Source organism: Schistocerca gregaria, unplaced genomic scaffold, assembly GCF_023897955.1.
Source record: "Schistocerca gregaria isolate iqSchGreg1 unplaced genomic scaffold, iqSchGreg1.2 ptg000659l, whole genome shotgun sequence".
Taxonomy (NCBI): Eukaryota; Metazoa; Arthropoda; class Insecta; order Orthoptera; family Acrididae; genus Schistocerca; species Schistocerca gregaria.
Genome location: NW_026062043.1, coordinates 82422 through 107357, shown reverse-complemented (window position 1 = coordinate 107357; position 24936 = coordinate 82422). Strand labels below are relative to the sequence as shown.

At 44.2% G+C, this 24936-nt stretch overlaps 8 protein-coding genes and 2 long non-coding RNA genes across 14 annotated transcripts; 6 read left to right on the top strand and 4 right to left on the bottom strand.

Moving 5' to 3' along the window:
* Positions 1 to 180: 180 nt before the first annotated feature.
* LOC126318215 (general transcription factor 3C polypeptide 3-like) lies at positions 181 to 3900 on the top strand. The gene is made up of 2 exons (XM_049993232.1): positions 181 to 547; positions 618 to 3900. Exons 1-2 carry the CDS (start codon positions 468 to 470, stop codon positions 3184 to 3186), a joined length of 2649 nt encoding a protein of 882 aa, XP_049849189.1. The 5' UTR covers positions 181 to 467; the 3' UTR covers positions 3187 to 3900.
* LOC126318217 (uncharacterized) lies at positions 3196 to 6120 on the bottom strand. Of its 2 annotated transcripts, XM_049993235.1 has the most exons (4): positions 6041 to 6120; positions 4838 to 5151; positions 4523 to 4679; positions 3197 to 4450 (listed from the first exon to the last, which is right to left on the bottom strand). In XM_049993235.1, exons 2-4 carry the CDS (start codon positions 5073 to 5075, stop codon positions 3844 to 3846), a joined length of 1002 nt encoding a protein of 333 aa, XP_049849192.1. In that variant the 5' UTR covers positions 5076 to 5151; positions 6041 to 6120; the 3' UTR covers positions 3197 to 3843. The 2 variants fall into 2 exon arrangements, with proteins under 2 accessions (XP_049849191.1, XP_049849192.1); XM_049993234.1 differs by lacking the exon at positions 6041 to 6120 and having other exon boundaries at positions 3196 to 4450; positions 4838 to 5358.
* On the top strand, positions 5407 to 6984 carry LOC126318218 (30S ribosomal protein S9-like). The gene is made up of 3 exons (XM_049993236.1): positions 5407 to 5778; positions 5964 to 6114; positions 6200 to 6984. The coding sequence occupies exons 1-3, from the start codon at positions 5438 to 5440 to the stop codon at positions 6536 to 6538; spliced, it is 831 nt and encodes a 276-aa protein (XP_049849193.1). The 5' UTR covers positions 5407 to 5437; the 3' UTR covers positions 6539 to 6984.
* A 26-nt stretch (positions 6985 to 7010) lies between these two features.
* LOC126318214 (uncharacterized) lies at positions 7011 to 8492 on the bottom strand. The gene is made up of 3 exons (XR_007557220.1): positions 8151 to 8492; positions 7817 to 8084; positions 7011 to 7688 (listed from the first exon to the last, which is right to left on the bottom strand). It is a non-coding gene; the product is annotated as an uncharacterized LOC126318214 (long non-coding RNA).
* A 223-nt stretch (positions 8493 to 8715) lies between these two features.
* Positions 8716 to 10248, top strand: LOC126318226 (uncharacterized). The gene is made up of 4 exons (XM_049993243.1): positions 8716 to 8853; positions 8952 to 9153; positions 9254 to 9343; positions 9447 to 10248. Exons 2-4 carry the CDS (start codon positions 8985 to 8987, stop codon positions 10130 to 10132), a joined length of 945 nt encoding a protein of 314 aa, XP_049849200.1. The 5' UTR covers positions 8716 to 8853; positions 8952 to 8984; the 3' UTR covers positions 10133 to 10248.
* Positions 10249 to 10733: 485 nt separating this feature from the next.
* On the top strand, positions 10734 to 11478 carry LOC126318234 (uncharacterized). The gene is made up of 2 exons (XR_007557224.1): positions 10734 to 10965; positions 11115 to 11478. It is a non-coding gene; the product is annotated as an uncharacterized LOC126318234 (long non-coding RNA).
* Positions 11479 to 13125: 1647 nt separating this feature from the next.
* LOC126318210 (probable small nuclear ribonucleoprotein G) lies at positions 13126 to 13659 on the top strand. The gene is made up of 4 exons (XM_049993229.1): positions 13126 to 13188; positions 13272 to 13294; positions 13368 to 13502; positions 13577 to 13659. The coding sequence occupies exons 1-4, from the start codon at positions 13157 to 13159 to the stop codon at positions 13615 to 13617; spliced, it is 231 nt and encodes a 76-aa protein (XP_049849186.1). The 5' UTR covers positions 13126 to 13156; the 3' UTR covers positions 13618 to 13659.
* LOC126318209 (vacuolar protein sorting-associated protein 29-like) lies at positions 13627 to 17046 on the bottom strand. Of its 3 annotated transcripts, XM_049993228.1 has the most exons (10): positions 16949 to 17046; positions 16699 to 16840; positions 16325 to 16624; positions 14679 to 16075; positions 14516 to 14590; positions 14335 to 14451; positions 14198 to 14266; positions 14045 to 14131; positions 13910 to 13986; positions 13627 to 13846 (listed from the first exon to the last, which is right to left on the bottom strand). In XM_049993228.1, the coding sequence occupies exons 4-10, from the start codon at positions 14679 to 14681 to the stop codon at positions 13678 to 13680; spliced, it is 597 nt and encodes a 198-aa protein (XP_049849185.1). In that variant the 5' UTR covers positions 14682 to 16075; positions 16325 to 16624; positions 16699 to 16840; positions 16949 to 17046; the 3' UTR covers positions 13627 to 13677. The 3 variants fall into 3 exon arrangements, with proteins under 3 accessions (XP_049849185.1, XP_049849184.1, XP_049849183.1); XM_049993227.1 differs by lacking the exons at positions 13627 to 13846; positions 13910 to 13986; positions 14045 to 14131; ... (2 more) ...; positions 14516 to 14590; positions 16699 to 16840 and adding an exon at positions 16862 to 16883 and having other exon boundaries at positions 14845 to 16075; XM_049993226.1 differs by lacking the exons at positions 13627 to 13846; positions 13910 to 13986; positions 14045 to 14131; ... (2 more) ...; positions 14516 to 14590; positions 16949 to 17046 and having other exon boundaries at positions 14845 to 16075; positions 16699 to 16903.
* A 1547-nt stretch (positions 17047 to 18593) lies between these two features.
* LOC126318208 (phosphatidylinositol glycan anchor biosynthesis class U protein-like) lies at positions 18594 to 20411 on the top strand. The gene is made up of 3 exons (XM_049993225.1): positions 18594 to 18759; positions 18908 to 19778; positions 19850 to 20411. The coding sequence occupies exons 1-3, from the start codon at positions 18612 to 18614 to the stop codon at positions 20211 to 20213; spliced, it is 1383 nt and encodes a 460-aa protein (XP_049849182.1). The 5' UTR covers positions 18594 to 18611; the 3' UTR covers positions 20214 to 20411.
* LOC126318207 (uncharacterized) lies at positions 18819 to 23237 on the bottom strand. 2 transcript variants are annotated; one of them, XM_049993223.1, is made up of 3 exons: positions 23192 to 23231; positions 22769 to 23086; positions 18819 to 22686 (listed from the first exon to the last, which is right to left on the bottom strand). In XM_049993223.1, the coding sequence occupies exons 1-3, from the start codon at positions 23203 to 23205 to the stop codon at positions 20535 to 20537; spliced, it is 2484 nt and encodes an 827-aa protein (XP_049849180.1). In that variant the 5' UTR covers positions 23206 to 23231; the 3' UTR covers positions 18819 to 20534. The 2 variants fall into 2 exon arrangements, with proteins under 2 accessions (XP_049849180.1, XP_049849181.1); XM_049993224.1 differs by having other exon boundaries at positions 19019 to 22686; positions 22852 to 23086; positions 23192 to 23237.
* Positions 23238 to 24936: the final 1699 nt, after the last annotated feature.

The window sequence follows — 24936 nt, the reverse complement described above, 5'->3', positions numbered from 1 at the left end:
GCGCAGAATCAAACTTTCTTAAAGCAAAAAAAAAGAGTGCCTCCCGCCCGCGTGTATGTGGTCGGGTCGTCCCGGAAGCTGTATATCGCCTTCGAAGCTAGTGTGGACACGTTTTCATGGCCAATCACATGCCACTTTTTCTGGGCACAAATTTAGCTTTTTTTTTTTTTGACCGTTTGCAGACACAAGCCGTTTGTCCCTCCTGTCAAGGTGGTCGGCGAATGACCCACCCTAGGCAAGCTGATTTTTTTCGCGCCCAAGTCGCGAAGCTGCGTCGCAATCGCTTCTAGAAAGCTGTTTTTCGTGTACTAGAACGTACCGCGAGAGACCTGAGGGCCAGTTGGACCCTCCGGAAGTCGGCAACGCGCGAGCGGGCGGCATCGGGTCGACACGCTTGGACGACTGAAAAACCCGTTGAACGTACTTCAAATTTTTATCGTTCTGCGCGACGAAAAAAAACGAACGCCATGGACTGGACCGACGACAGACTCGAGGAAATGGACGAAGAAGAAGAAGAGGAGATGTTGGACGCCTATCTCATCCCGAAGTACGCGCTTGAACCTACGCAACGCAGTTTTCGAGCGAGGCATTACTGACTTTTTCTTGGCGGATCCAAGAGATGTTCAACACGAACTGTTTGGCCCTAGTTTGGACGACTACTTGGAAACAAGCGGGGCGTGTCAGCCGAAACGGGCTAGATCGAAGAACAAAATTCCGCCACACGTCGCGAAATTGATGGGCGAGGCCAACATTTTGTACGCGCAGGGGGACCATGAGGCGGCCAAGGAAGTGCTCCAACTCGTCATTAGCAATAATGCGAACATTCCCAGCCCCTACCACACGCTGGGCCTGATATGCGAAGAGAGAGGCGAAATCAGCGACGCAGCTCAATTTTATATGCTGGCAGCAGAATTGTCTGGCAAGAACCCCGCGCTTTGGAAGAGAACGGGCGCAATGTTCGTTCAAGTGAACGACTATGAAAGGGCAATTACGTGCTATGGTCGAGCGATTAAACAGGACCCGAAGGATTTCGAAAGCGTCTATCAAAAGGCTATGGTGTACGAGGAAATGGGAGAATTAAAACAGGCGGCGTCTGAATTCTGTCACCTTTTAGAAAAGGCCCCGTCAGTGCTGGACGCCTACAAGGAACTGGGGAGAATCTACTACACGTTGGGCGAGATGCAGCAGGCAGCCGGGGTGCTAAAGCAGGGGTACACGGTTATGACAGAGGGACACAGCGCGTCGCAGAGAAATGAAGAGGTCGACTTCGATTTGATAAATATGTACGCAGAATGCAAAATGAATTCCGGGGAATGGAGGGAAGCATTGGAAGTTATTGATTATGCCGAAAGCAGAAGAGGCCTGGGTCCGCTGCTCCTTCAGCTGAATGTCAAGAGAGCCATTTGCAACACTTATTTGGGAAACACGACCGATGCACGGGCTCATATCAATTATCTTCTAGACCAGCCCGTTGAGCAATGGCACGATTTGTATCTTGAGATGGCGGAATGCTTAGTTGCGTGCATGGACTTCAGCCAGGCGCTGCTGTTCTTTGACAGCTTGCTACAAGTCAAAGAGTACAACGGTGTGGCACTTTGGATGCAAATAGTTCATTGCTACCACTCTATGGGAAATATCGAGAAGGCCATCCAATTTTGCGAAAGGGCCTTCGAGAGCGACAAAACCAACGTCGACGTTTGCCTCACCCTGTCGGGGCTTTTCCACCAGGCGGGGTCTCCGGAGAAGGGAATTCAAGTGGTTGAAGAGCACGACGCGTGCTTGAAAAACAAATCGGCGGTTGAGGAAGGCGCACCAAAAGCTCGAGGCCTAGCGGAGCCAGAAACAGGCCACCAACCGAACTTCAGCCTCAGAGACGAACACTGCACAGAACCGGACTTTCAAGACCGAGAAAAAGAACTCCGAATTTTGCTTCAAAAAGCGCGTCTTATGTATGCGAGAAAAAACTATGAGGAATTTACAGATATTCTAACGGAAATTTTTCAAGATCGGTCTTTACTTTTTTTTCGACAACGTCGGCGAATCACTCGGCGCATATTTCCGAATGAGACGACCAAATGGATTCCAACCGCTAAAAGGCACAAATCCAAAGCGTTCAAGAGGCCTTCCGGCGCAGGCATCGAGGAAGGCGAGAACTCGGAAGCGAATCAACCTCCTGCCAAGGACAAACTTTGCTCGAATATGCTACCAGACTTTGAAAATTCGGAGCACCCGGCGAGTCCACTTGAAAGCGAGTGGCCCAGACCGGTCGCGGATGACGTCGCGGAAAACAACGCGACGACTTACGATATGTCCGTTCGAAAAAATATATGGGAGTTAGTCGGCATGTCTGCTTTCGCTCAAATTCTAATGGACTACGGGAAGTGCTTGATCTACCTTCAAAGGGCGAACAAGGACACGTTTTTGTTGATAAAAACCTTGTACGACCTTATCCTAGAGGAGGTCGCTTTCATAGAGGTCACAGACCATGTCGCGAAGGAGCTGCGCTTTGTCGTCGCCAAGACCGCGTACGCCTCTGGCATGTATGACACCAGCACCTCTTTGATGCGACAAATATGCGCGAGCTACCCGAATCACCAATCGGTCTGGAACTTCTTCTACAAGGCGACTTCTAAATCCAAGAAATTTTTTTTGTCTCGAGGTTTTGTGCTTCGGTTGCTGAACAAGCACCCGTCTTGCGTGCCCTTGTTGCTGCTATCCGGACACATGTCGCAAATGGCGGGTAGCCACCGCATGGCGCTAACATCTTATATCAGCGCCTACGCCCTGCAACCGAAGCAGCCGCTCATTCTGCTGTCTACGGGCGTCGCGTTTCTCAACTTGAGCACGTCGAGGAAAAACCCTAACCGTCACGAAACGGTAATGAAGGCATTCGCCTTCCTCTACAGCTACTTCATAGAACAAGTCTACGGAACGGGAAACGGAACGCACGAAGCCAACTATAACCTAGCGAGGGCATTCCACCACTTGCAGCTGTACAACTTCGCTATTCCGCTGTACAACTTGGTCCTCTCTGATTCAAAACCAGCTGTCGACTTCGTCTCCGAAAGTCACGGCATCATCGGGCACCTGAAAAGAGAGGCCGCCTACAATCTGTCTCTGATATACAGGTCGTGCGGGGCGCACGTCATGGCAAGGAAATGCCTGCAAGACTATCTGACTATTTAGCTGCAGTCGCGAACAAAAAAAAAGCCGTCGTCCCAAAGCGCGACCAAGAAGAGCGCAGAGAACAGACTGAACCGCGAAATGGCCACAAATGCTACGTTTAGACCACCTCTCGAATCGCCGCCTCAGTCTTGTTCGTCCGCGCATGCACGCACACTACACACAAAAATCGTACGCACTTGAGCGTTTGAGGCAATACACAAAAAAAAATGCCCGTGTCGGCCGGACAAGCTGCGCCTCAGACAGCCATGTGACGGAACGACCATAACCCCCACAAGCCACTTGCCGCGCACCATCCCGCTGATCGGATGGCGCAATGCATTTTGAAGAGACGACCTTTATTATATATATTGTCGCACAGTGCACTTATGTACTACTATTGTTCTCGTTTCTGCCCTCACGGACGCGGCTGTACACTATTTTGCGCTCGAGGAAAAAGTCTCTGCGCACAAGAACTGTGCAAAAACACCAAGCATTTCCCGGCTCTTGTAACACGGATCCACGACTCAAAAGCGAAACTGCTTCTTGCAACTGTCAATTTTCAAAAAGGCCTTCAAGACAGTGACTATTCAGAACGTCCTCGCACGTTGGACCGCATCTGCGTGTGATCTGATCCGATAAATGGCGTTCACTTGACCGCGCTTTCGATACAGACCGGCACTAAAATTTCAGCAAAGTCTTCCAATAAAATAGTGACCGCAACTTGTGAAAGCTGAACTGAGAAGCCTGCACCCTTTCGGCCGCTTCTACGGCAGCTGACTCCTGTCTTATTGATTTCTGTTCTCGTGCGTCTTTTAGTGAAGTAATTCTGGATAGTATCAAGGTAATGTCGTCCGGCTTGCCTCCCGGAAAGTGATATCCGTGCTTTAGGGCATTTCTAGAAAATGGCGTTTGGCCCTTTCTGTCCTGACTTCTGGCAAACGCCTCCTGGGAAATTTTCATCGCCAACTTGTCCAGGTGAATATTAGGATCAGACTTAAACTGTTGGCTGATAATATCGACAATAACTTCGTGCTCTAAATTGTCGAACAAGCCATCCGTTCCTAAAATCACGATGTCTCCCATTTCCACGTCAATATTGCACACAATGGCGTCTTCTGGAAGGTCACCGGACTTTGGTCCCAGCTGATAGGGCAAGTTGAAGCTGTGTTGGAGAATCAGAGATCGATGAAGCAACATGGAGGGCGGTCGGACAACTAGAATACCGCTGTCCCCTAAATTTGCGTATTCTAACACATTACCGGATATCGTCGCAATGCATGCAAGGCTGAACAATTTAAAAAAAATGTGTCAAAGCGATGAATCAAAAATGCGCTTTCGCTGCACAAAGAAAATGTACCTTGAACCCATAACGTCTGCGCTGTATTTATAGGCATACTTCAAGACGTCGATCGGCCGAAGCAAATGCAATTCGTCTGTCGCTTCTTGCGCACCCTGACTTAACTTAAGAGCATATTTCCTCGGGTCAACGCCCAGTTCTCCCCACGCACCTACGCCTGCGTAAACGCGCATTCGCCTGTCAGAAAATACCAGAAACTATCAAGATATCAAACACTTCGCAACGAACAACGACTCGTGCAGCTTATTTTCGACGCGGTCATGACCACTCGACGAACGCTATCACGGCATCAGCACGCACGCTTAGAAGACGTACCATCAAATACGCCAACAACTCTGCCTGTTGCCGAAATAAATAACGTGTCTTCGCCTCCTTTGTGTCTTTTTCTCGGATGGGGAATTTGATAGGCACAGGAGTCAAAAACGACCTCATTGTCCGAACCACTTGCAAGATCAGATGAATAAGGCGGATCTACCAAGATTCCCGACTTCTTTTTCGCCATTGTGCCTCTTGTCTCGGAAAAAAGTTGGGATGCTTGAGGTGAACTAAACATGCATCTAGAATGGCTGTATTTGTGTTTCGCGTAGGACTTCCAATGGTTGGATAAAGTCTCCGTTACTGATTGCAGTCTGCAACTTAGGCGGTTAGCCAAATAGAATTTATTCAAATAGCGCGGAAAGGCGAAATGTTGATATGAGGTGCACAATTTTCGGTAAAACAGAGTTTGCAGGTCGGCGCTGCCAGGCATTGTTAACTAGGCAAGAAAAAATACCATGCACAAGCCCTTGCTATGTAAAAATTGAGCTTTATAAAGAACAGCAAGATGTCTCGGGAGTAGAGTGAAAAAAATCAATTTAAATTTCAGTTTGTAACATTCTGTCGACCATCGCTTTGGTGGTACTCAATTGTCGGGAAATGCTAAGCATTCGCAATTCCGTATGCGTTTCGCTGCAAGGACGCAATTGCATCTCTAGATATCGCCCCGAAAGCGTAGCCAGGATTGGCAACACCAAACTTTGCGTCGCCAATAACGTAATTTTACGCAACTACAAAAGGACACCTAAAATTTCACAACTTTCTTCTACTTCTCAGGAGATTGGTATCACCCTCAACAAATTCACCAAGGCCGATAAGTTTGATTGGGGCTCGGTGAAGAAGGAAATATTCGGCGATTTTGGGAAAACCACTGATCAAGAAGATATAAAAAGAGTAACTTACATTCCCGAGCGTCTTCCTGATGAAAAAGTAACATCGATGTATGCATCCTGTTCTAGCTAACGACTTTTTTTGCAAAAAGTTTTTGGCATACCAGGTTTTGAGCAGGCCTATTTGCCGCCCTATTTTTGCTTTTCAATAGATCCAATACAACTTTCGTAAATGTTGTTACCCTTTTCGGGCATCGTTCACCACCGTTCCCGCTTTCTAATTTCTCGTTTTTCAGTGAAGAGGTTACTGAACCAGATAACGAGTTTCTAGAATTTTCAGGCACTGGTTTGCTCTGGAACCCTCCCTACGCACCTAATCCACGTCCAGCACACCTTGAATTTGACTATATCAAGGCTTCTGGCAGCCGAAAACGTGCAAACGCTGTTGTATGTCTCCTGCTCTAGCTACGACTGGTCAAGGTAAAAATCTTACGTTGTACGCCACACATGAAACTAACTTTTTTTACTCTAGGTCTGTATGACCAAGGGCACTGGAAACATCACTATCAATGATCGCCATTGGATGTACTATTTTAAGGAATGGACTGTTCGAAACCACATTATCGAACCCCTTTTAATCACCGAATCCCTTAACAAATGGAACATCCAAGTTCGTGTCAAAGGCGGTGGCTTTACCGGCCAATCAGAAGCCATCCGTTTAGCCGTATCCAGAGCTCTCCTGAAATGGGACCCCGAATACTATCCCCCTCTAAAACTCGCCGGATACCTTACTCGCGACAAACGCGAAGTCGAGAGAAAGAAGCCTGGAAAACGCAAGGCTCGTAGAAGTTTTCAGTGGGTCAAACGTTAATGCTGTGTATCGATTTTTGTCGAATAGCATGTTTGCTTTTAGGATTAGTTGGCGAATTCTAATCGAATGTCCTATTTTTTTCAATCTACAATCGAGAAATTTTTGCGTTTCCTTCAGCTACAGAATGAAGAAGTCATCCTGAATTTCAATTTTGAAGCGGACTGCATGTAAAACGTAATTAACGCATTCCACTCATGCATTTTTGTTTCTAATCCATCGGCAAACGGGAGAGCCCATGGTATTGAATTAGTCCTCTTTGTACAAATTAAGTGAATTTTCCTGGCATATTGAAGCTCTAATGTATTTAATGTATGTCATGGACATTTAGTACTAAAAAAAAAAAGCAGTGAACTTGCCAAATCGTCAAATCACTCACCTCTGTTGGAAAAAGACTTCATCTGAAACCTCACCGAATAAAGAGACGGTCGTTCAATGCCCTTAGCGAATATCTGATCCTACAATAATATCCTTTATTTTGTCAGTTCTCGAACACGTCTTGTTGACTTGTGCATAGGCTTTTTTTTGCGCAACAAAACACGGTTCGTGCGCCACCATTTTTGTCCGTTAAAATTCGCAAGAGGCTCTTATACGATATTGCCTAATAAATTGGGACTATTTGCTGCATAGACCGGATTTCGAGCACATGGTAAACACCTCGACTCGGTCATGTTTACAGCTTTATCCTACTATATCGAGTACATCAACCGCAGTTGACCGCATGCGCGTACAGCGGACCAACATTGATCGAATAATAACAGTTTTTATCGAATTCGTTGTTGTCAAAGAAATGTATTTTTTATAACCGAAGGTACAAAACTTTCGTTGTTATGGGAAGCATCTTGCTTCCATATTGTCCGTGCCAACAAGCATATCAGCTTTTTGATTTCGATGTTGCGGTTTTTTTTAAAGGCACCGTGTGCTCATCATCTTTAAATCGAACTATTCTTTTGGTGGGTTTTTTTATGTAGCTTTGTATTAACGGCTTCAATATCTTTTCTTTTTGTTTTTGGAGTTTTTGTTTTTGTTGTTCCTTTTGAATTTGTTTCTTTCTGAGATATTCTATTTTTTTTTGTTCCTTTTGCAGACCTTGAAGAACCTGGCATCTTAGCTTCTTTTCAATGCTCTTTGACATACGAATGTCTTTTTCTTTCTGTAATCAGGTAAATTTTAGCTGTTAGTGGTCATATTTTTCAAAATGGCTGCGGTTGTCTGTCTATCCGCATATGAACACACATCCACTGAAAGTCGACCGAATTCTGAATAAACGTATTTACGTACAGTGGATAATACTTTTCCTCTCGAACATTTGACAGCATTTTTCTCTTGGCGACAAGTGGCTTGATTGTCCTTGTTTTCGTCTGGTCTTGCGCGCGATGCTTTTTGAAGTACTTTTGAATTTTTATGCAGGCTGGATTTTCTTGCGAGAAGCTTCCCAGAATTCTTGTCTTCTATTTGGTCTATTTGAAAGAATACGTCGAGTACTCCATGGTTCAACTCAGCCTTGATATTACGCGTTTTTACCTTGATGCGCTGGGGGTATGTGAAACTGTGGAAATAAACTACTTCAGATTTCGAAGACGCTTGAAGCAAAAGAAGGGATTAAAAGACATACTTCAGATGGTATTTCTTTGAAAATTTACCTGTGTTTAGATGAAAATGCGTTTCACCAGGTTCTAAACAGATGCATTTATCCGGAATTTTATGAAGGACGACCGACACGTGTAATATCTTTTTTTTGAAGTGAACTGTGACCGAAAAAGGCGGGATTTCAAAGCCGTCAGGGGGTGTGTCTGCATCAACTAAGGGGGAAAGTACGTCAAATGTTAGAGAATATACTTCGCTAGATATTTTTTGTGGGTGGAAAAGATGGAACAGATTTTTTGACTGCGCATGAATTTATATCTATTGCATGTACAAAATGGTTGGCGAAGAAGGACGGTCTTTCAAAATTACACATTTTGTACACAAACACAGACATGAATCACTGGCTTATTTATGTGTCGACTAAATGAAGCAGAATTCATCAAATAGAATTGACCAAATCTCTAAATGTGCTACATTTTTTCAAAGTACCTTTTTCGTGCTTCATGAAAAAATAGTTTAAGATCCTAGCAGTTTCGTAAAAAACTCGAAAAAATTTTTTGACATAAATCTTTCATATTCGCCTCGACCAGCGCCGACGTGTTGAGGCAATCTGAGTATCAAGGATACTCCAAGATAGCTTCTTCTCCGTCAAATTTAGTCTGATCAACCTTTAAAAACACAATACGACTTTTGTAATTGCTCCCGATTACCCTGATTACCTCCTTTACATTGTGCGTGGCTAAGAGAAGCTGACCGACGGTTGCTGTAAGAGATGGAAGGCGGCCATTAGCCTTGGACTTACAGATGTGAGATGAATCGGAAACTTTAGGCGCAATGAGATGCTTGCTTGCCAAAAATTAAGATGAATCAGCTTAGCAGGTCGTCGGAACCGAACAGAATAAATACAGAGGAAGACCGGAATGACTCAGATTCTCAAACACATGATGAGGAAATGCACAACATGTCCCAAACCCTAGCGGACAGAATTGAACTTAGAAAACAATATCAGCATTTATACTCTGAAATAGCGTGTACGACAGTTTTCTAACATCGACGAATTCATGTTTTGTATAAATGGAAAATATGTACAGATTACAGTGTTCTGTTATTTCCGCCCTAATTTTTTTGCAGTCAATGAAAACACGCTCAAGGAAGCTACCAAAGAAAATTTCAAGCAGATGGCATGGATGCTAGAACAAAATGATCTGCTTTTTAGCAATGGTTCGTTCGGACTTGTGTGTGTTCATTTGTCTTGGCATCAGCAAGAAAAATCTATTGTCCAATTGATTTTTTTCTAATACCCTCATGTGACTACGCTGTATAGTGAGAACGACTCGTGAGGCCACATTGGATACAAACTTGCTGTTGCATACCATGAACACAATCACAGAACAAGCGCAAAAGCTTCAGCCAGGCTTGCAATATTACAGCACACAAAAATATTTTACTACGTTACTAGAAAGAATAACTTCTAATGCTCAGGCATGGGCAGATATTGGTCTAGAAACGCTAGATCTAGCCTATTTCACACCTTCACCGGTTTTCGTGCTAAGCATTTCAGAAGCGTCGACTGAACCAAATAAGTCGAGAGTTCGTAGACCAAGGGCTTCTACGACTATTGAAAATGCGACTAGACCCTCGGAAGTAACAAACCAGGAAGATGATTTATCTAGTGAAGCAACAAAACGAATTGAGAGGCTCGATATGCTACTAGGAAGGGCCGGCGATACCAAATTTTGGGAGTTTCTCCAAAACTCAGATGAGGAAGTTGGATACGGGAAAACAATCGAAAACCTTTTTTATTGTTCATTTTTGGTCAAAGATGGATATGCTGGTCTGTCCATAAAAGACGGTAAGATACCATATATTAAAAGAAAAAATCCGTCCACATCAGAGAAGGACGCCAATGGTGAGGTTAAAAGAAGCCAGTCTGTCGTCAAGTTCGATTACTCTATGTGGCTGAAACTAAAGGAAACGACGCAAAAAAGCGCATCTTCTTTTTCAGAATAGTTTTATTCTTCAATGTACTCTATTTTACATTCTCCGAAAGACAGATTTTGATGCATCTTATTTGGACGTGATTCACATCAATAGAAGTATGTGCGTAGTCTTGCTATAACACAATAGACGCCGTCCAACGCAGAAGGTTAATAAAGAGTACATTTAACACACCTCTCGGAAACAATTAAAAAATTTTTTAAGACTTGTAGCCAAAACAGATTTTTTTGTAAATCAATTTCTTGGCTAAAGCATTTGTTTCGTGTCCTAGTTCTAGCAGACCAAAAAATTTTTTGACTTGCAGCCAAAACTGTGGTTTTTTGTAAATCAATTTCTTGGCTAAAGCATTTATTTCAAAGTGTTTTAGTTCTAGTAGGGCCGCCTATTCAATCAATACAGACTTTCTATTCGCAGTGTCTACAGATACGCTTTGTCTTCGGAGAACATGATCGCATTAACGACCAATAACAGGAAGCGCAAAAATCCATTTACATACGAAGAACACACTCAAAAGAAAGTGTTCAAGCATGACATGAGTCCCATCTATGGTATGCTCAATAAATGCATATTTATACGTTATTTAACTAACATATTTTTTTTAAAGCTAAAGCCTTCGAATTGCTAATGTGCAAAAAGTCTCTTCGTAAGAACTTAAATAAATCTGATTCTGCTTCTCAACGAAGTGAAAAGGCTGTGATAGGCAATATCAGTGAATGCACTGTTTGCCATAAAGAAACCAACGAGCAAGTCATTTGTACTATGTGTGCTTATTCTTGCTGCAAGAAGTGCACGGTCGAGTGCGAAAAATGCGCATTGCTCTTCTGTTCTCTTTGTAGCATCAAGAAGTACGTTCCAAATATTCTCCAACCATCTTTTAAAAAAACTGTTACTATAAGATGGTGGCGAGGCTTGTTTTGTATTAACACCATCTTGCAATACCATGGGCGTTCTGACATTGCCCACCAACGATGGACATGTCTAAATTACTTTTCAGTTATGACCAGCGCGAAGATAGAGTGTTCTGTATCCTTTGCAGCTAGACAGCTATGGCATAGCAGCGCACAGAATTAAATCGTTTTCAGGACGTTGCTTTATTTTTTGTACATGCTTTATACGTGCGCTTCAAGACTTCGTATCTTTCTCTTTATTGGTAACGGGCTCTACTAGTATTTTAAATGCGTCAGCTTCGATTCTGCTATGAAGCTATCGATTTTGTTCCAAATTTGCAACAAAGCCGTTTGGTCTACATGCCTGGCGCATCTGCTCAACGTTACAATTGTAACGTTCCAATTTGCAATTGTATCTTGTGGAATTTTTTCTCCTTCAAACCGTACATAAAAGCCACAGTGCTTGCGAAACATTTCAGCTACATTGTCCTTGTATGGGTAAGGCCTAAACTGCCACGTTTGTCCCAATGTAAAGATAGCAACGACTCGGTTCCAATCTTTTGTGGTAAAGCGCAGTGTGTTATCGCAGATTTCGTAGGGTACTTCATCGCCGTTCCCCTTTTTTCTGGTAATTTCAACTTGGCGAGGTGCGGTTGGGTCTAACGATGGATCCCGTGGGTCTATTTCGATAAAAGTGCCCTTACCGAAAAAGCTAGCCATGTTGTACCGATTGATAGGAGAAGATGGTACACCGGGAATGACTATGATTGGCTTCTGTGTTCCCCCTTCTGCTGTTTTTTTCATTACTTCCTTATCACCAGGAACTCGATGATGGCCATTTCGTTTAAACGGGTCATTTCGGGGGACTAAATTTTGAGTGGGCGTTTTGAAGAATGAGCCTCTTGTATCAATATCCAACATTTCTCCCTCACCAAACCTTGACCTCCAAAAATTATTTTCCTGTAACTGATAACGATCGTGTGGCTGTACCTTGACAGCGTCTTTTGCATTTGGGTCTTTCAGAGAGGTCATTCCTTGTTGGCATGCCTGAGTAGCTATTTCTCTGAACGCTTTGAAATTTTTTTTGGGGTTACACAAGATGGATTTTCGGTTATGAATGGTGTATTCTTGATCCAGAATAGCTGCCAGGATGCCCTCTTGCGAAAGTTCTTTAATTAAGGCAGTATCTAGTTCACTGTTTTCAGCTGATTTTTCAGTACCCGATGGCATTTCAGTATCCACAATACTCATCATTCTCCCTGCAATTGGGTCGATATGGTCCCTTGGTAGGCTGGATTCGTCTGTTTTCCCTGCCAGGTAGTCGCAGATCTTTTTTCGGAGAATCGGAACAACAACGTCGATTTTTTCGGTCGTACATGCTCGAATATACCTGAGAATATGTTGAGAAGTCAGGGTTCATCGTTCGTAAGCCAAAATACATATGGGTTGCGGTGAAGCTAAATACAAAGCCGTGATCTCGTCCAGACACATAAATCTGGTCGTTAAAACTGACGCGTACTCTGAATCTTTTGTATTTTCGTGTTTTAGGCAAAACCAGATAGGGAACAACTTGTAGTATTCGAAGCCATTGTTCGTTTTTTTTTTGAAGCGGGTTTGTGTAGATTTAGGAAAGGAAATTTGCGACGGCTCTCCTGGGTTAAAAACGAGACAGTCATTTTCGATTTTGATCTGTTTACCGGATATGACGCTCTGACGTAATATGAGTATAGGGTCATTCATAGTGCTCCTAGTCTATGAACATATGTGTATAGACCGGCCGTATCATTTTTTTAATTTTCAAAAGTTCGGCTTCTGATGACTGTTTTGTATTAGACACAAAATACGATCTGTGCACAAGCGAGATGCTGGGCTACATTCCTGCTAATCTCTGAAAGCATACACTGCATGAGCAACCATGCGAACTCATTCGAAACCAGCCTCCTTTTATTTGGGTCTGCGCAAAATGTGCCCATTCATATCCCTGATAATAGAGAAATTCCGAGTTAATCATCGGCGCAAGACTATTTTGCGATCTTGAACCTGAAGAGGCCACGATAGTCTTAGGGGTTATTTTATAAGCGAGAAGAAAAAAAGTCTTTTGTTTTCTGTTGCCGAACCAAAGAAACTGAAAACCGTTTTTCTATAAAACATGAACAAGGTCGGAGGACCGGATCTCAAAAAGTAGGTAGGACGGTTCGAAATGTCCTTTATACCTCTTATGGTATTGACTGACTTATTTTTTTGGAACCAAAAATCGGTTGTAGGTTCATGGAGAAGCGACTTTTAGGTAAGAAGGGAAAGGACAAATAATACACGTTGCTTGATCTATTGTTTTGACTGAGTTTTTGGTACACATTTAGTCAAGATTAATGGAGGGCGCCAGGTCACAGGCATCTTAAGAGGATATGACCAATACCTCAATTTGGTTTTAGATAACGCAGTGGAAGAGGTGTCAAGCACAGAAAGAAATCAAATGGGGAGCACATTTATACGGGGTAAGTTTCGCATTTTTATGCGTCTATAGCGAACTTCGATACTTCCGTCGCTTAGTGCTAACATTTGCATGCAGGCAGCAGCGTTCTCATGGTGGAACCCGTAGTGAAAAGTTAAGTTTATATCGAATACAGTAAAAAACGTGTATTTATTAAGCGAGAGGTAATTTGTAAAAGTTTAGTCCTCGCATTTTTCTTCATTCGGCGTGTCCAGAGAGGAGGACGGTTTTGTGGAAGGGCCTCCAAAATAAATTCTGTTAATACTCATATTTTCCTTCAACTCGTACATGTACACGCAAATCCCGCTTTCAGTGATATCTAGCAACATGAAGCTGGGGACGACCTGACTAAAAAAAAAAAGGTTTAGCAAAAAAAGGTGTTTCAAATTCGATTCCAGACGAATAACGTACGCAGTGAATCCTGTATATGCACCGGTTATACTTCCCGGATTAAGGAACAGTTTACCTTGGTCTTCCCAGGAGCTCATCTACAGAGTGTTGTGAGTGAGACTTTAAAGAGGTTTTATACTTTTTTTATCCACGCACCTGGTGGGTATGTCCAGAGACCAGAATGTCCGTATCAAGTCGTCGCTGAACGGCCAGGAACGCCTCTTTGTCTCCAAATGGGACGATCTTAGAGAAAGGACGGCGAGTTTAGGCTTTGAGTGGTTTTTTTTTTTTGATATAGAAATCTCGTACTTGATGTCCGTGGATAAGCCCAATTTTGTATCCTCCTATATTTATGACTTTTTCAGTCGGATAGTTTTCCTTCAAAGGCGCGTTATTAGCTCGGCCGCGCGAGAATATAAAAATGGCGTCCAAAAGGGGAAAGGTACCTCGTCGAAATCACCCTTGACAACATGGACATCGTTGCACAGGCTGAAGAAGTATTCGTATTGTTCTTTCAGGCAAAGGTTTCCAGTGATGAGTGTGTGCTGAACCTTATTGGGTGCCTAAAAACCGGCGAGTCAGATAAAAAAAGCGAGGAAAAAATGGAGGTTGAGAACAAGGACCTACCAGTAGCTTTCTGAACTGAGCCGGAATGCAGGAGGTGCGATGGGGGATGTGCAAATCGCCCGCAATCAAAACGAGCTTCAATCAAGGTTAAAAAAAAACAAAGGTAAATTTTCGTGAAGACGACGAGAAAAAGCCACATAAAAAGCATGCGAACGGGATGTACCATGTTCAGAGGTGTTGTGTGGTAAAAAAAAAAGAAGGATGGTTGAAGAGAAGCGATGAAGCGGTTACCGATTTGAGGATTCAGGACGGATTTTAATTGGCTGAAACTGGAAGGAAACGCGAAAAATAGTTAATCTATATAACAAAAAAAATTGACGTTTCTCCTTTGTCACTAAAAAAATTGCGTTTTTTTTTTGTTACAAGGTTTTGAGATGGGAAGGGGAATTGTTATAGTATGTTTGCCACATGTATGCCTGAGAAATGAGAGGCTCTATTGACTCTATCGTCCAGTCTTCGGTTGGCAGGTGGTGGAGGAACATCATCAGGTTTTGGAAGTCGCTTTCTCTCAATTCCTTGCTGAAGGAAATCAATAACGAAGCACAAAAATAGGTGTGCAAAGAGGAGAACTGACGACCTTCGGAAATATAAGTATCCCAAAGTCGGATAACAATACTCATCGGGAGTTCTCGCATCAGGAGACAATTCATCCACCGAAAGGCAAATTGAACAAAGTTAATACCTTCGGCTTGCAAATGAACAAATAGAGGTGCGTCAATCCTAGATACCAATTTTTCGAGGTCTTTGAGCATACGTCGAATGCCAGGCTGTGCAAAAATGTAATTGTCTTGAATAGACTGGATGAACATACTCATAGACCAATATACGTCCGCTTCAATGATAGCGAGATCTTGGTCTGAAATCAGACTAAAGTCAATATCTAAATTTTCATTTTTCTTCGGAGTTGACCTGGTACAACATTCTTCTTTTTCCGTGCAAGACGACTGAACTGCAGGAGATATGCATTTGTCTTCCTCTTCCAAATAGCATTCTTTATCTTGATCGTCTTTCTTTTCGTTCTTGATTGTGAATTCCCTCAAGAACACAATAAAAAAAGGTGTCACCAAGTCGTTGATTCCCTGGACGTATCCACTTGCCGGGTGTCTCAGAGACCACAAGGTCAACACTCTTTCCAGTGCGCCCTGAATTCGCAAATCTGAAAACAACGAATTGTGAGGCAACGTTCTAGGAACGTCAATTTTGATTTGGTGTACAAATATTTTGTCGTGATAACTGGCACTTTCTAGCCAATCTTGTCTCAACGTGTTTGTAGACATGTTCACATAATACCTTAAACAAAACTCTCGATATTCCTCGCGCTTTTTGGACAATACCACCTCACGCCTCAACGCATTCGGCGGGCAGTATTCAAGCAGCATCCTCCACACCAAGCCTCGGTACTTCTCAGGTATGCCATTCCAGCTCAGTACGCGCAGCGCATGCATGTCTACATTCTCTCGGTGCAACAAAGATTCGAATCTCTGTACTCGAGAATGCTCGTCCAGGTCACGCCCACAGTCTCTACTCAGCATAGACGCACCCGCCCTATAGCAGTTGAGACTATCGTTCGCGTTAATCACTTCATTCAAACCTTCATCGCGCCCTCATGTCAAACCACAAAAATTACAAAAACGCTGCTAAAAAAAATAACGGCCTCGCCCTCTGCTCATACAAATAATGTGCAATTTCAAGTTTCACACGCTCCAACCGGACCTGCACAGATATGTATTTCACGTCGAAAAAATTGCATTACGCGAAACTCAAACTCTGTCAAACCACGCATTTACCCCTCCTATGTCCAAATTGTACCTGCCATTGGTTTTACATCTTCTATGTATGCTAGAAAAACTAATTGGCTTCGATTCGGCCCCACTCCTTGCCTGGTCTATCTTCCCCTCGTCGCCATTGAGCGATGCGAGCTTTCTAGCGTTTCTTCTTTTGTCAGCTTGCATTTTCAGATGCTCTTCAATCCAATGCCCAATTCGCGATACCCGCTCCTAGTAAAGGTTTTCGAGAAAACTGTTGATGATACCAGGCGATAAACTCTTCGTTCTAGCTCGAGTACTTGATACAAATTACTCGAGCACACAACTCATATCGTAAAAAAAGCTGACCTCTCAAGTGTTAGGCAGAATTCGCATTAAGAAATTGAAAAACAACACAAGCAGACGTCTAAGTCATACCATGAAACGAGAGAACCATCACGCGTGCTTCGTTATAGAGCGAACTATTAGACGACAAACTGAAAAAATTGCAAATAATTTCATTTAAACCACTTCTATCCTGTTAATGTAAAAAATTTCCGTACATCAGCAGACACCTATACTAAATATACACAAAACGCACATGTTCAGGCGTGTGAGAAGATCTACGTTTTTGTAAAAATCATTCAATCATACATCAACTCGCAATACCAGCAAACCACCTGCGCACCTGTCAAATTCATTTTAAGCAGGTCAACCAAACTTACTGGCGGCTTTTCTCGAAAAGTCCTACAAAAATCTTTAGTTGCTCGATTTAACAGGTTTTCAATTTTGTAATACAAAAACAATTCTGGTCTTTTCACCAACTTTTTTCAAACGGCAATAATCACACATTTGGAAAACCGTAAATTCTTTGCGCGTTTTGTGGACGCTAAAATTTGACTGTTGACTCATCTTCAAAAAAAAACAACAGCGTAAGCCGATAACGTCTATTTGCAATGCCTCAGTCCACCGATCAATTCCGTTCTTGCGACATCACCAAAGTTGACTCCTCTAACTCAATTTGAACAAATATGTCTGGCCTATCTTATTCTCACAAGAGCTCTCTTGCGCTCCCCTCCATCGACGTGGACAAATTTAGCTTCAAAAAAACGTATGGATAAAAAAAAACCGTTGACGTAAAGACACAGCGACTAAACAAACACTCTCTATGTCCCCTGTAGTAGGCAGAAGTCTAGGTGCTTCAGAAGACGTTGTAACCAAGATCGATTGGTCAGCTTAGATGCTGTCAAAATCGATATTCTGTGCAACAAGATAAAACAAGATCAACAAAAACTTCAGCACACAAACCATGATCGCTCTGTAGATGAAATCCTGGGCCAGATCCAGCAATCTATTACATCAATCGATAACTACGAGCTAGAAGAATGTCTATACGTTTCACCGAAAAAAAATCATTGAATTTTTTTATCCTGGTTACGATAATACATCGACGCCAATTTTTTACGATAAAATTAGAAATGGAGCAACTTTACCTATTTTTTTTTTTTAATTTCAACAATTCTGTGCAAAGCAGCTCAACAGAGGGAAGCAATCGGTCTCAAATGACCCTCCATAACATAGCAAAATTCGTGCAAAAACCTTTCCAATATCCAGCTACAAGTCAATCAACTATCACCATAACATGCGCCCGAACCTCTGACGAGCAGTAGACTGACCTGGAGAACATATACCTCTCGAGTAATGAAATGATTTTTTTTTAAAAGTCCAAGAAAATGGCGATCATTGGTGTCTACGCATTTTTTGATACGCACGGAAAACGTCCGTGACCGAAAGGCCAAAAATCGTAACAGACGAGCTGTTTGTATTTCACAATTTGGTCCGCTTCTTGCCTCGGGTCTTTCCTAGTGACTTTCTGTCACTTCAACTTCGGGTACCATACACAGCGATTCCGCGTTTTTCCAAGCTTTCTAAGGATCGCGCGAATCTTCACTTAATTTTCAATTGACGAACTTAAGCGTCATGGCGATCTCTCAGTATCGCATGAGTTGAGAGACAGGCGATCCCCTTTCGGCAACACGCACTGTATCAAACCTGGCGCGTTCGGTTGGGTCAGCGCGTCTTCCAGACGATACAGTTCGCACAAGCTGCTCTCAATCGCGCTCGCGAGGTAGAGCACACCTTTTTCGAGCTGTGCCCCGCGTCGGCGAATGAACTTTGATAAAAGGCAAACGTCTAGAACCGAGTCAGCCTCGCGTGATCGTGTCTAAATTTTGCAAGAGCCAGAGGCGGATCAAGTCAACAACGCCCTTCTAAGAAAAAAACTGGATTGCCAATTTTTTTTTAAACACAAATTTGCCCTCAAATGCATTCCCCGCCTATGCATTTATGCGATGTATCGGCCTGCTTCACTACCTCTACTTCATTTAACCTTTATCATTGCGTTGAGCATCGGATTCCGCTACTTCATCAAAAACTGTTATCAGAACGATTGGCAAAGCACTTATGAAGTCGTAACACCAGTCAACAGCTTCAAACGATGTAAGTTCAGTTTACCTTAAATGCACAGTAGAAAAAAGCAGAGAAAAAATCACTAACAATTGGCGCTTTTCTAAATGGCAACAACACAATGTACTCATATATTACACAAATCATGATACACACATTCGACACTCTTTTTTCATTCTAGTAGAGGAGGCGCTTTGGCTTAAAAGCAAGGGAATCCATCCATACGACGTCGGATACTATCACGATTCTCCCTTCTACCTTTGTCTATTCCAGCAACTGTCTCGCCTTGATTCGTTCCAATTTCTAACTTCGCATATTTTTATTATTCTTGACATCTTTTCTGTCGTTCTTCTTTTCTGCCTTCCAAATGCCTACAAACGAAAGTTCTCGCATGAAACTTCGCCAGAAACTTCACTCATCCACTATGCCAAGCATGAAAAAATGACGCAAAGCGCCGCGAACCTCGACGTGTCTCGCAGTCGCCTAAGAGAGTTTCTGCAACGACAAATCTATTCTCATCTACCTCAAATTATCTCTTTGGGATATGCACTCAATCCCTTTGCCGTACTTTCATGCGTCGCAAAGTCGACTCAAACCATTGAAAATACGGCCGTTTTCCTGTTGGCGCTCTTGTTGCTGTTGAATTACAAATTTCTTTCAACGCTCTTGCTAGCGCTTTGCATCTTCGTCGACCCGCACCTGGTCGTTCTGATTCCACCCAGCTGTCTGCTATTAACCAGCGACACCAATAGCAATCGATACGGGTTCATGACCGTCGTCGTCTCGGTCGTATCTTTCCTGCAGCTTTGGCTGATTTTGTCATTTTATTTTTTGAATGACGGCGCCAAACCAATTTCCGACATTTCCGCTGTCGGATGGAAGTTCCTCCAATCCTACTTCGGATTCATCTTCAAAGTAGAGGATATACAACCGAACATCGGCATCAATTGGTACTTTTTTGGTCTGATTTTCCCAAACTTCAGAAACTTCTTTCTATTCGTTTGTCAGTTCCAAATCCTGTTCTATATGATACCCATCACTCTGAAATTTAGGTAAGAAAAATCGAACCACACTCAGCAATACCATCGCGCCGAAAAACTGACACCTCCTTGCTCAAAAAAAGAAAATACCCATTCGTCGCCTGGTGGATTCTCTTGTGCTTTTCCGGCCTTATGAAGTCATATCCATCTACCGCCGATCTGGCCACCATGTTCGCATTCATCCCACTTATTTATCATCTGCTGGAAAAATCTGACCTCATGTTCGTGCTCCACTTGTTCATTTTGATTTGCTTCTTCATCATCTACGTTCTGAGAATACTCTTCGTGCACACCGTAGCAATCAACGTGAACTTCTACTTTTTCGCGTGCTTAGCTCTCCGAGTGCTCATCTTCTTCCTCATCAACGACGTCATGAAGGCGGTGCTGAAACGCGACTTTCTGGTCAAATACTGCTATCGCGAACTGAATGAGACGAAAAGTGATTGACCCCCACAACCCGGCGCATTTTCTTCGAGTGCAGGCCCCTTCTCGACGACCGCGAAAACCCCTAACGAAGCAAAGCGACGCCAACAGCTCTTCGACGACCCCAACGACCGCACAAAGACGTGCGCTTTGATCCAGAATGCGAAATCTGGAACGGCAGAATAAAGAAAAAAAAAAGTTCTTTTCCCCCCTCTCGTCGCATCGTAGTACACACATTCTGCACAGTATGACGTTCTTGCCCCTTTTTTTTTGAGATGCGCCGTACGTGTCGCTATGCCATCGACTCCATCGGCATTAGCACCCCCCCTCCCCGCACACAGCACTTCATATTAAGGCGCACACGTGCAGAAGAAACTGATCGTCGCTCAAGACATAGAAATGTTGGCGCGCGGCAGATTGTGCATCTCCCGCCTTCAAGCTAATAAAATCCTTCCAGTGCTCGGGCGATATGCCAACGTTCGTGCACACGTACTCGGGCTCAAGGTCGTAACTGGCGAGAAGTCTTTTGTCAATTTCCGTGAGGCACGTATCGAACAACGTGGGATTGCTTTTGTAGTCGTACAAAAATTTCTTTTCAACTGCCGTAAATTCGGACAGCGGAATCCTGTTCATGTCGCGCTCTACGACGGCGTAGTTGGCAAAGCTCAGAGACTCTGTGTTGATCTTTCCTAGGTTCCCATCGTCCGGCTCTCCGGTCAAACAGTCCTGCGTAATGCGCCAGTACAAATAAAAATTCGAAGTTCGTGGCCACTTTGCAATCTTCTTTTGTCGAACCGGTACCCCCGTCTCGTATTCGTACCGCAGCAGCTGGCAAATGTTGGCCATCGAGTGCCAGTGCGCGGTCTCCGCCACAATGAGCTCCGTTTCCGACAAAAGCTTGCAAAACTCTTTGGTCAAATTGTTCACCAGCAAGGCGTCGAGACCAGAAATTGCACAAAAAACCTTCTGCATCGAATCCAACGTGTTCTCGATGACTTGCGCGTTCTCGGCTCTAAACGCCTTGGACGGAAGGGGCGGATAAATCCGAATTGTGTTGCCAACATGGCCACGTATCGTGTTGATCACGTTGGGACGAGGCAGGTAAGTAGTCACAATCGGAGATTGAGCCGCACGCTCGAAATCTCTATCGGTCTCTTTGACGCCCAAACGAGCCTTGATCGTTCGCAACAACTCCAGAGAGCCCGGTGATTCAAACGTGACCGCCCGGAGACCGAAGGTGTGAGCCAGAATTTCCGCATGGACGGCGCCCAGAGAATGCCCCGTAAACGAGAGTCGGTACCCCTGAAGCTCAGGCGTCTTCTCAATGTGCTCGTTGATGACGTACTCACAGAATTGCTTTGCGCAAATGATTTGTCTGTCGACGCAGTCGAACATCAGGTGAATGCTAGATATAATGTCCTCCGTAGCCTTGGAACCTTGTATGGCTAACACCACGTGCCTTTTTCGATGGTTGACATATGCCGCTGCATAAAACCCATCGCGAGAATAAGAGCCGTCCACGTCCTTCGCGTCGTCGCTCGTCACCAACAGCACCCACTCGGAGGGCGGAAAGGCCCTCGCCAACGCATTGTAAGAAAACTCAGCGAGCGTAGCATATTCGTAGCTCGTCACAATGGGCAACAGATGCCCAGGTATAATGTCTATGTTAGATTCCTCGTATTTTTTCTGCTGTTTCAAAATTCGCTCGATGACATTGATGTTGTGCAACGACACGAGGTGCTTCGGATCAAGCGCCACCGCCTTCCTGTAAGACTCCAACGCCTGCTTGTAATTCCCCAATTCGTAGTGCGCGGTCGCCAACACGTGGTAATACGCAGCGCTACTGACTTTGACGTTCAACTTCTTCAACACCGTCTTGAGAGAAGCCATTGAATACTGTAAGGAATCGGGGTCCAGTATCAGCGCCTTCTCAAAACTAAGCCAAGCCTCTCGATAATTCTCGTTCTTCATCATAATGTAAGCATGTTGCAGGTGAAGCCCCGCGTTTCTGGGCTCAAACCAGATAGCCTCTTCCAGGTAAGGCAAAGCCTCTTTGGGGCACTTTTTCAAAATATAAGCAACCGCCAAATACTTGCAAATATGCCCCCTATGCTCGCTGTTGCGCAACATCGCCTCCAACTTAGATATCGCCTCTTCAAAGCGCCCCACGCTAATCAGCTCCACGGGCCCCGCCCTCACCACTCCGTCCATACCCGCATCTTCTGACACCGTCTCCCAAATTCGAGCGGCCGTATTCTTAAGAGACACGTCTATGGAATTCATAACCCAGTCCAAAAACTGGTTGTACAAATTCGCCCAATCATCGCCCTCGCCCATATTAGTCGTCACCGACTTTGCGGGGTCCTCCTCCTTCGCCTCCGCGCGAATGGTATTGCTGGATATGTTGTACAATACCGACATTCCAAACCCAGTCAAAAGACTGTGGAAAAAACCAGACTTGTTCACGTTTTTCATGTATTCGTTGAACGTCGAACGACTGGACACGTTCCTCGCAGTTAGTTCGCTCAAGCCCACATCACCCCCATTTAAAAAAAAACCCTCGACACTAAAATTCATACCAAGCAATCAGGTATTTAGACGACAAAAGATCCTTTTGCAAGCCTGTCGACAACGGATGATTCTTAACGCGCTTTATACTTACCTTCCTAGCAGAATAATACAAAGTGCGCGGCACCAACAGCAAATCGCCTATCACCCACTTCGAGCCGTCACTCGCATCGCTCTTCCCTTTTTCAACGCACAAAAGCCATTTGTATTTGCTAGCGCCTCGTCCTTTGGGCAGCTTGGGGGCTATTTTCCTCAAAAACACACGACCGCGGTTCATCAGAGAGGGGTCTTCAGTCGATGCACATCTACGTGCCAAACTCAAACTGTGACTGTACGAAAAAGTGCTCCACATGTACCAACCCAAAATTTCATATCAATTTTTTTTAAATAACGAATACACACGTTTCAGTCCCACACGACACAACTTGACGTACCTCCATGCGCACATGCTTTCGCACGCGCAATCGACGTCGCAACGCGCCAACGGGCTCTAACCGCAAAGGTAGCTCTGAAGCGACTGGTTTTCGAGACCGGACAGAACGAGCACACGTACGCACCTGATGCAACCGAGACGAAACGAGCCTCTTCTGCGCCAAGAGGCCGAGAGCTCGTGTCTCTCACGCGCAGGGCTGAAAAAAAACAGCAATAAAGGCCAACTATAGGGGATCGAAGGCTATTCTCGTCGAATCGTGAACCTATCAACGCTCAGACGAAAGAACTGCCAGCTGGACCCTTCTTCGCAGACAGACCTACCGACAATACGCAGTGTAGACGCCTGGCAAAGATCTCTGCGGGGTAGAGCATGTCAACGGGTCTTAAATTCAGAAGGAAAAAAAAGGCCGCTTTTTTTACGTTACGCTTGTGTTAGTATTTATCAAAACTGTATCCCCTACGTTTATCTATGAAAAACAATTTCGATGTACCGTTTTTGATAATCTTATATCTGGCGTACATCTGTTCGAATTTTTTTCTTTAGCTCTAGCCTAACAAAAATCGCTATCTTTGAGCTGGTAGAGTGGTTTTATACCAGATTCTCTCATCCGCTAAACATTTATAGTCTCACCAAAATATGGCACCAAAACGACCTCAAAACGATTGTCGCAACCGGGAATCAGCTTGTCGCAGTCCCTGTCATCCGCGAGCACAAACTTCTCTGGTCAGCATCAAAAACCCTTCTCACTCTCTCGTCCACAACTCAAATTATCTCAATCGCGGCGATTAACCCTGTTGTTACAACCCAAAAAAAAGCGTTCATCCGTTCAATCGATTCAAATAGCGAAAAGGTACCACTGCCCCACACTCGGCAATGCCTGATTGGATACGCCTATACAGTTTCCGACGAGTTGAATGCCGTCTCGGACCCATCTCAATTGGAGAACAGGCCCCAGCTACAAAACTATGCCAAAGGCGACGACAGAAATGCCTCTATTTCCACCTCTACGCCCCCAGGTTCCTCGTCGAAATTTTTTTTTGGCATTCTCGGCACAAATTCGATGGAAATGGACCCCTGGGAGGTTATCGCGGCAGACCGCATCACGTTCGAGTTACCATACGTTCCATTCGCCCTAACCGCGTGGACACATCCAGATGGCGTCCATTTTGCCTTCATCCTGTCCGGCAGCGACATGCACCTTCACATACTCAGTCAAAAGCCGCTCCCAATTGAAGACGTTACGTCACAGGTTCAAATAGAATGGACAGTCTCTCAAACACAAAAGAAAACGGCTATCAATTCCTCGAAACCTTCGGTATCTGTACTGCCTCCTTTGCCCCAGCCGACCAAATTCCCAATCGTCTCGCTCGACTTCCTAGTCGACTCGCAAGGCAATGAATACACAGCGGTCGGGTGCCAAGATGGGACGGTGATATTGGTGACCAAAGATAGCGAGTCAGGAGAAGCCCTCGAGCATCAAATCCGATTAGATGGACCAGTGAGCGCTGTCAAAATTTTCGAAACCACCCGCGTTTTTTCTGGAAACGAGCGGAAACTGATGGGTGTCGCGTCACACTTGAAACAGAATTACGATCTAGAAACACTATTGAAAAACAAAATTGGCCAGAGTCTACCATCCAGCAATGTGCTTAACCTATTGAAATTAAACGTGAATAATGCGATTCAAAAAGATGCAAGCAAAGTTCATCAATCAAACTTAATTCACATGGTCGTTGGTGGCGCAAT

Excerpts from the sequence above, each read along its gene's own strand:
- LOC126318208 (XM_049993225.1), top strand. The coding sequence starts at position 18,612 with ATGTATCGGCCTGCTTCACTACCTCTACTTCATTTAACCTTTATCATT. Across the intron at positions 18,760-18,907 it reads AGTCAACAGCTTCAAACGAT|TAGAGGAGGCGCTTTGGCTT; the intron begins GTAAGTTCAGTT and ends TTTTCATTCTAG. Across the intron at positions 19,779-19,849 it reads CCCATCACTCTGAAATTTAG|AAAATACCCATTCGTCGCCT; the intron begins GTAAGAAAAATC and ends GCTCAAAAAAAG.
- LOC126318209 (XM_049993227.1), bottom strand. The coding sequence starts at position 16,467 with ATGCAAGCTGACAAAAGAAGAAACGCTAGAAAGCTCGCATCGCTCAAT. Across the intron at positions 16,076-16,324 it reads AGATGTAAAACCAATGGCAG|TCTCAACTGCTATAGGGCGG; the intron begins GTACAATTTGGA and ends CGCGAACGATAG.
- LOC126318217 (XM_049993234.1), bottom strand. The coding sequence starts at position 5,270 with ATGCCTGGCAGCGCCGACCTGCAAACTCTGTTTTACCGAAAATTGTGC. Across the intron at positions 4,680-4,837 it reads AGTTGTTGGCGTATTTGATG|GCGTAGGTGCGTGGGGAGAA; the intron begins GTACGTCTTCTA and ends GCGTTTACGCAG. Across the intron at positions 4,451-4,522 it reads GCAGACGTTATGGGTTCAAG|CCTTGCATGCATTGCGACGA; the intron begins GTACATTTTCTT and ends TAAATTGTTCAG.
- LOC126318218 (XM_049993236.1), top strand. The coding sequence starts at position 5,438 with ATGCTAAGCATTCGCAATTCCGTATGCGTTTCGCTGCAAGGACGCAAT. Across the intron at positions 5,779-5,963 it reads GATGAAAAAGTAACATCGAT|TGAAGAGGTTACTGAACCAG; the intron begins GTATGCATCCTG and ends CTCGTTTTTCAG. Across the intron at positions 6,115-6,199 it reads GAAAACGTGCAAACGCTGTT|GTCTGTATGACCAAGGGCAC; the intron begins GTATGTCTCCTG and ends TTTTTACTCTAG.
- LOC126318207 (XM_049993223.1), bottom strand. Across the intron at positions 22,687-22,768 it reads TCTAAATACCTGATTGCTTG|TCGTTCGACGTTCAACGAAT; the intron begins GTATGAATTTTA and ends GAACGTGTCCAG.
- LOC126318226 (XM_049993243.1), top strand. The coding sequence starts at position 8,985 with ATGAATCAGCTTAGCAGGTCGTCGGAACCGAACAGAATAAATACAGAG. Across the intron at positions 9,154-9,253 it reads TTTATACTCTGAAATAGCGT|TCAATGAAAACACGCTCAAG; the intron begins GTACGACAGTTT and ends ATTTTTTTGCAG. Across the intron at positions 9,344-9,446 it reads TGATCTGCTTTTTAGCAATG|TGAGAACGACTCGTGAGGCC; the intron begins GTTCGTTCGGAC and ends TACGCTGTATAG.
- LOC126318210 (XM_049993229.1), top strand. The coding sequence starts at position 13,157 with ATGAACAAGGTCGGAGGACCGGATCTCAAAAA. Across the intron at positions 13,189-13,271 it reads GGAGGACCGGATCTCAAAAA|GTTCATGGAGAAGCGACTTT; the intron begins GTAGGTAGGACG and ends AATCGGTTGTAG. Across the intron at positions 13,503-13,576 it reads GGGGAGCACATTTATACGGG|GCAGCAGCGTTCTCATGGTG; the intron begins GTAAGTTTCGCA and ends ATTTGCATGCAG.
- LOC126318215 (XM_049993232.1), top strand. The coding sequence starts at position 468 with ATGGACTGGACCGACGACAGACTCGAGGAAATGGACGAAGAAGAAGAA. Across the intron at positions 548-617 it reads GACGCCTATCTCATCCCGAA|AGATGTTCAACACGAACTGT; the intron begins GTACGCGCTTGA and ends GGCGGATCCAAG.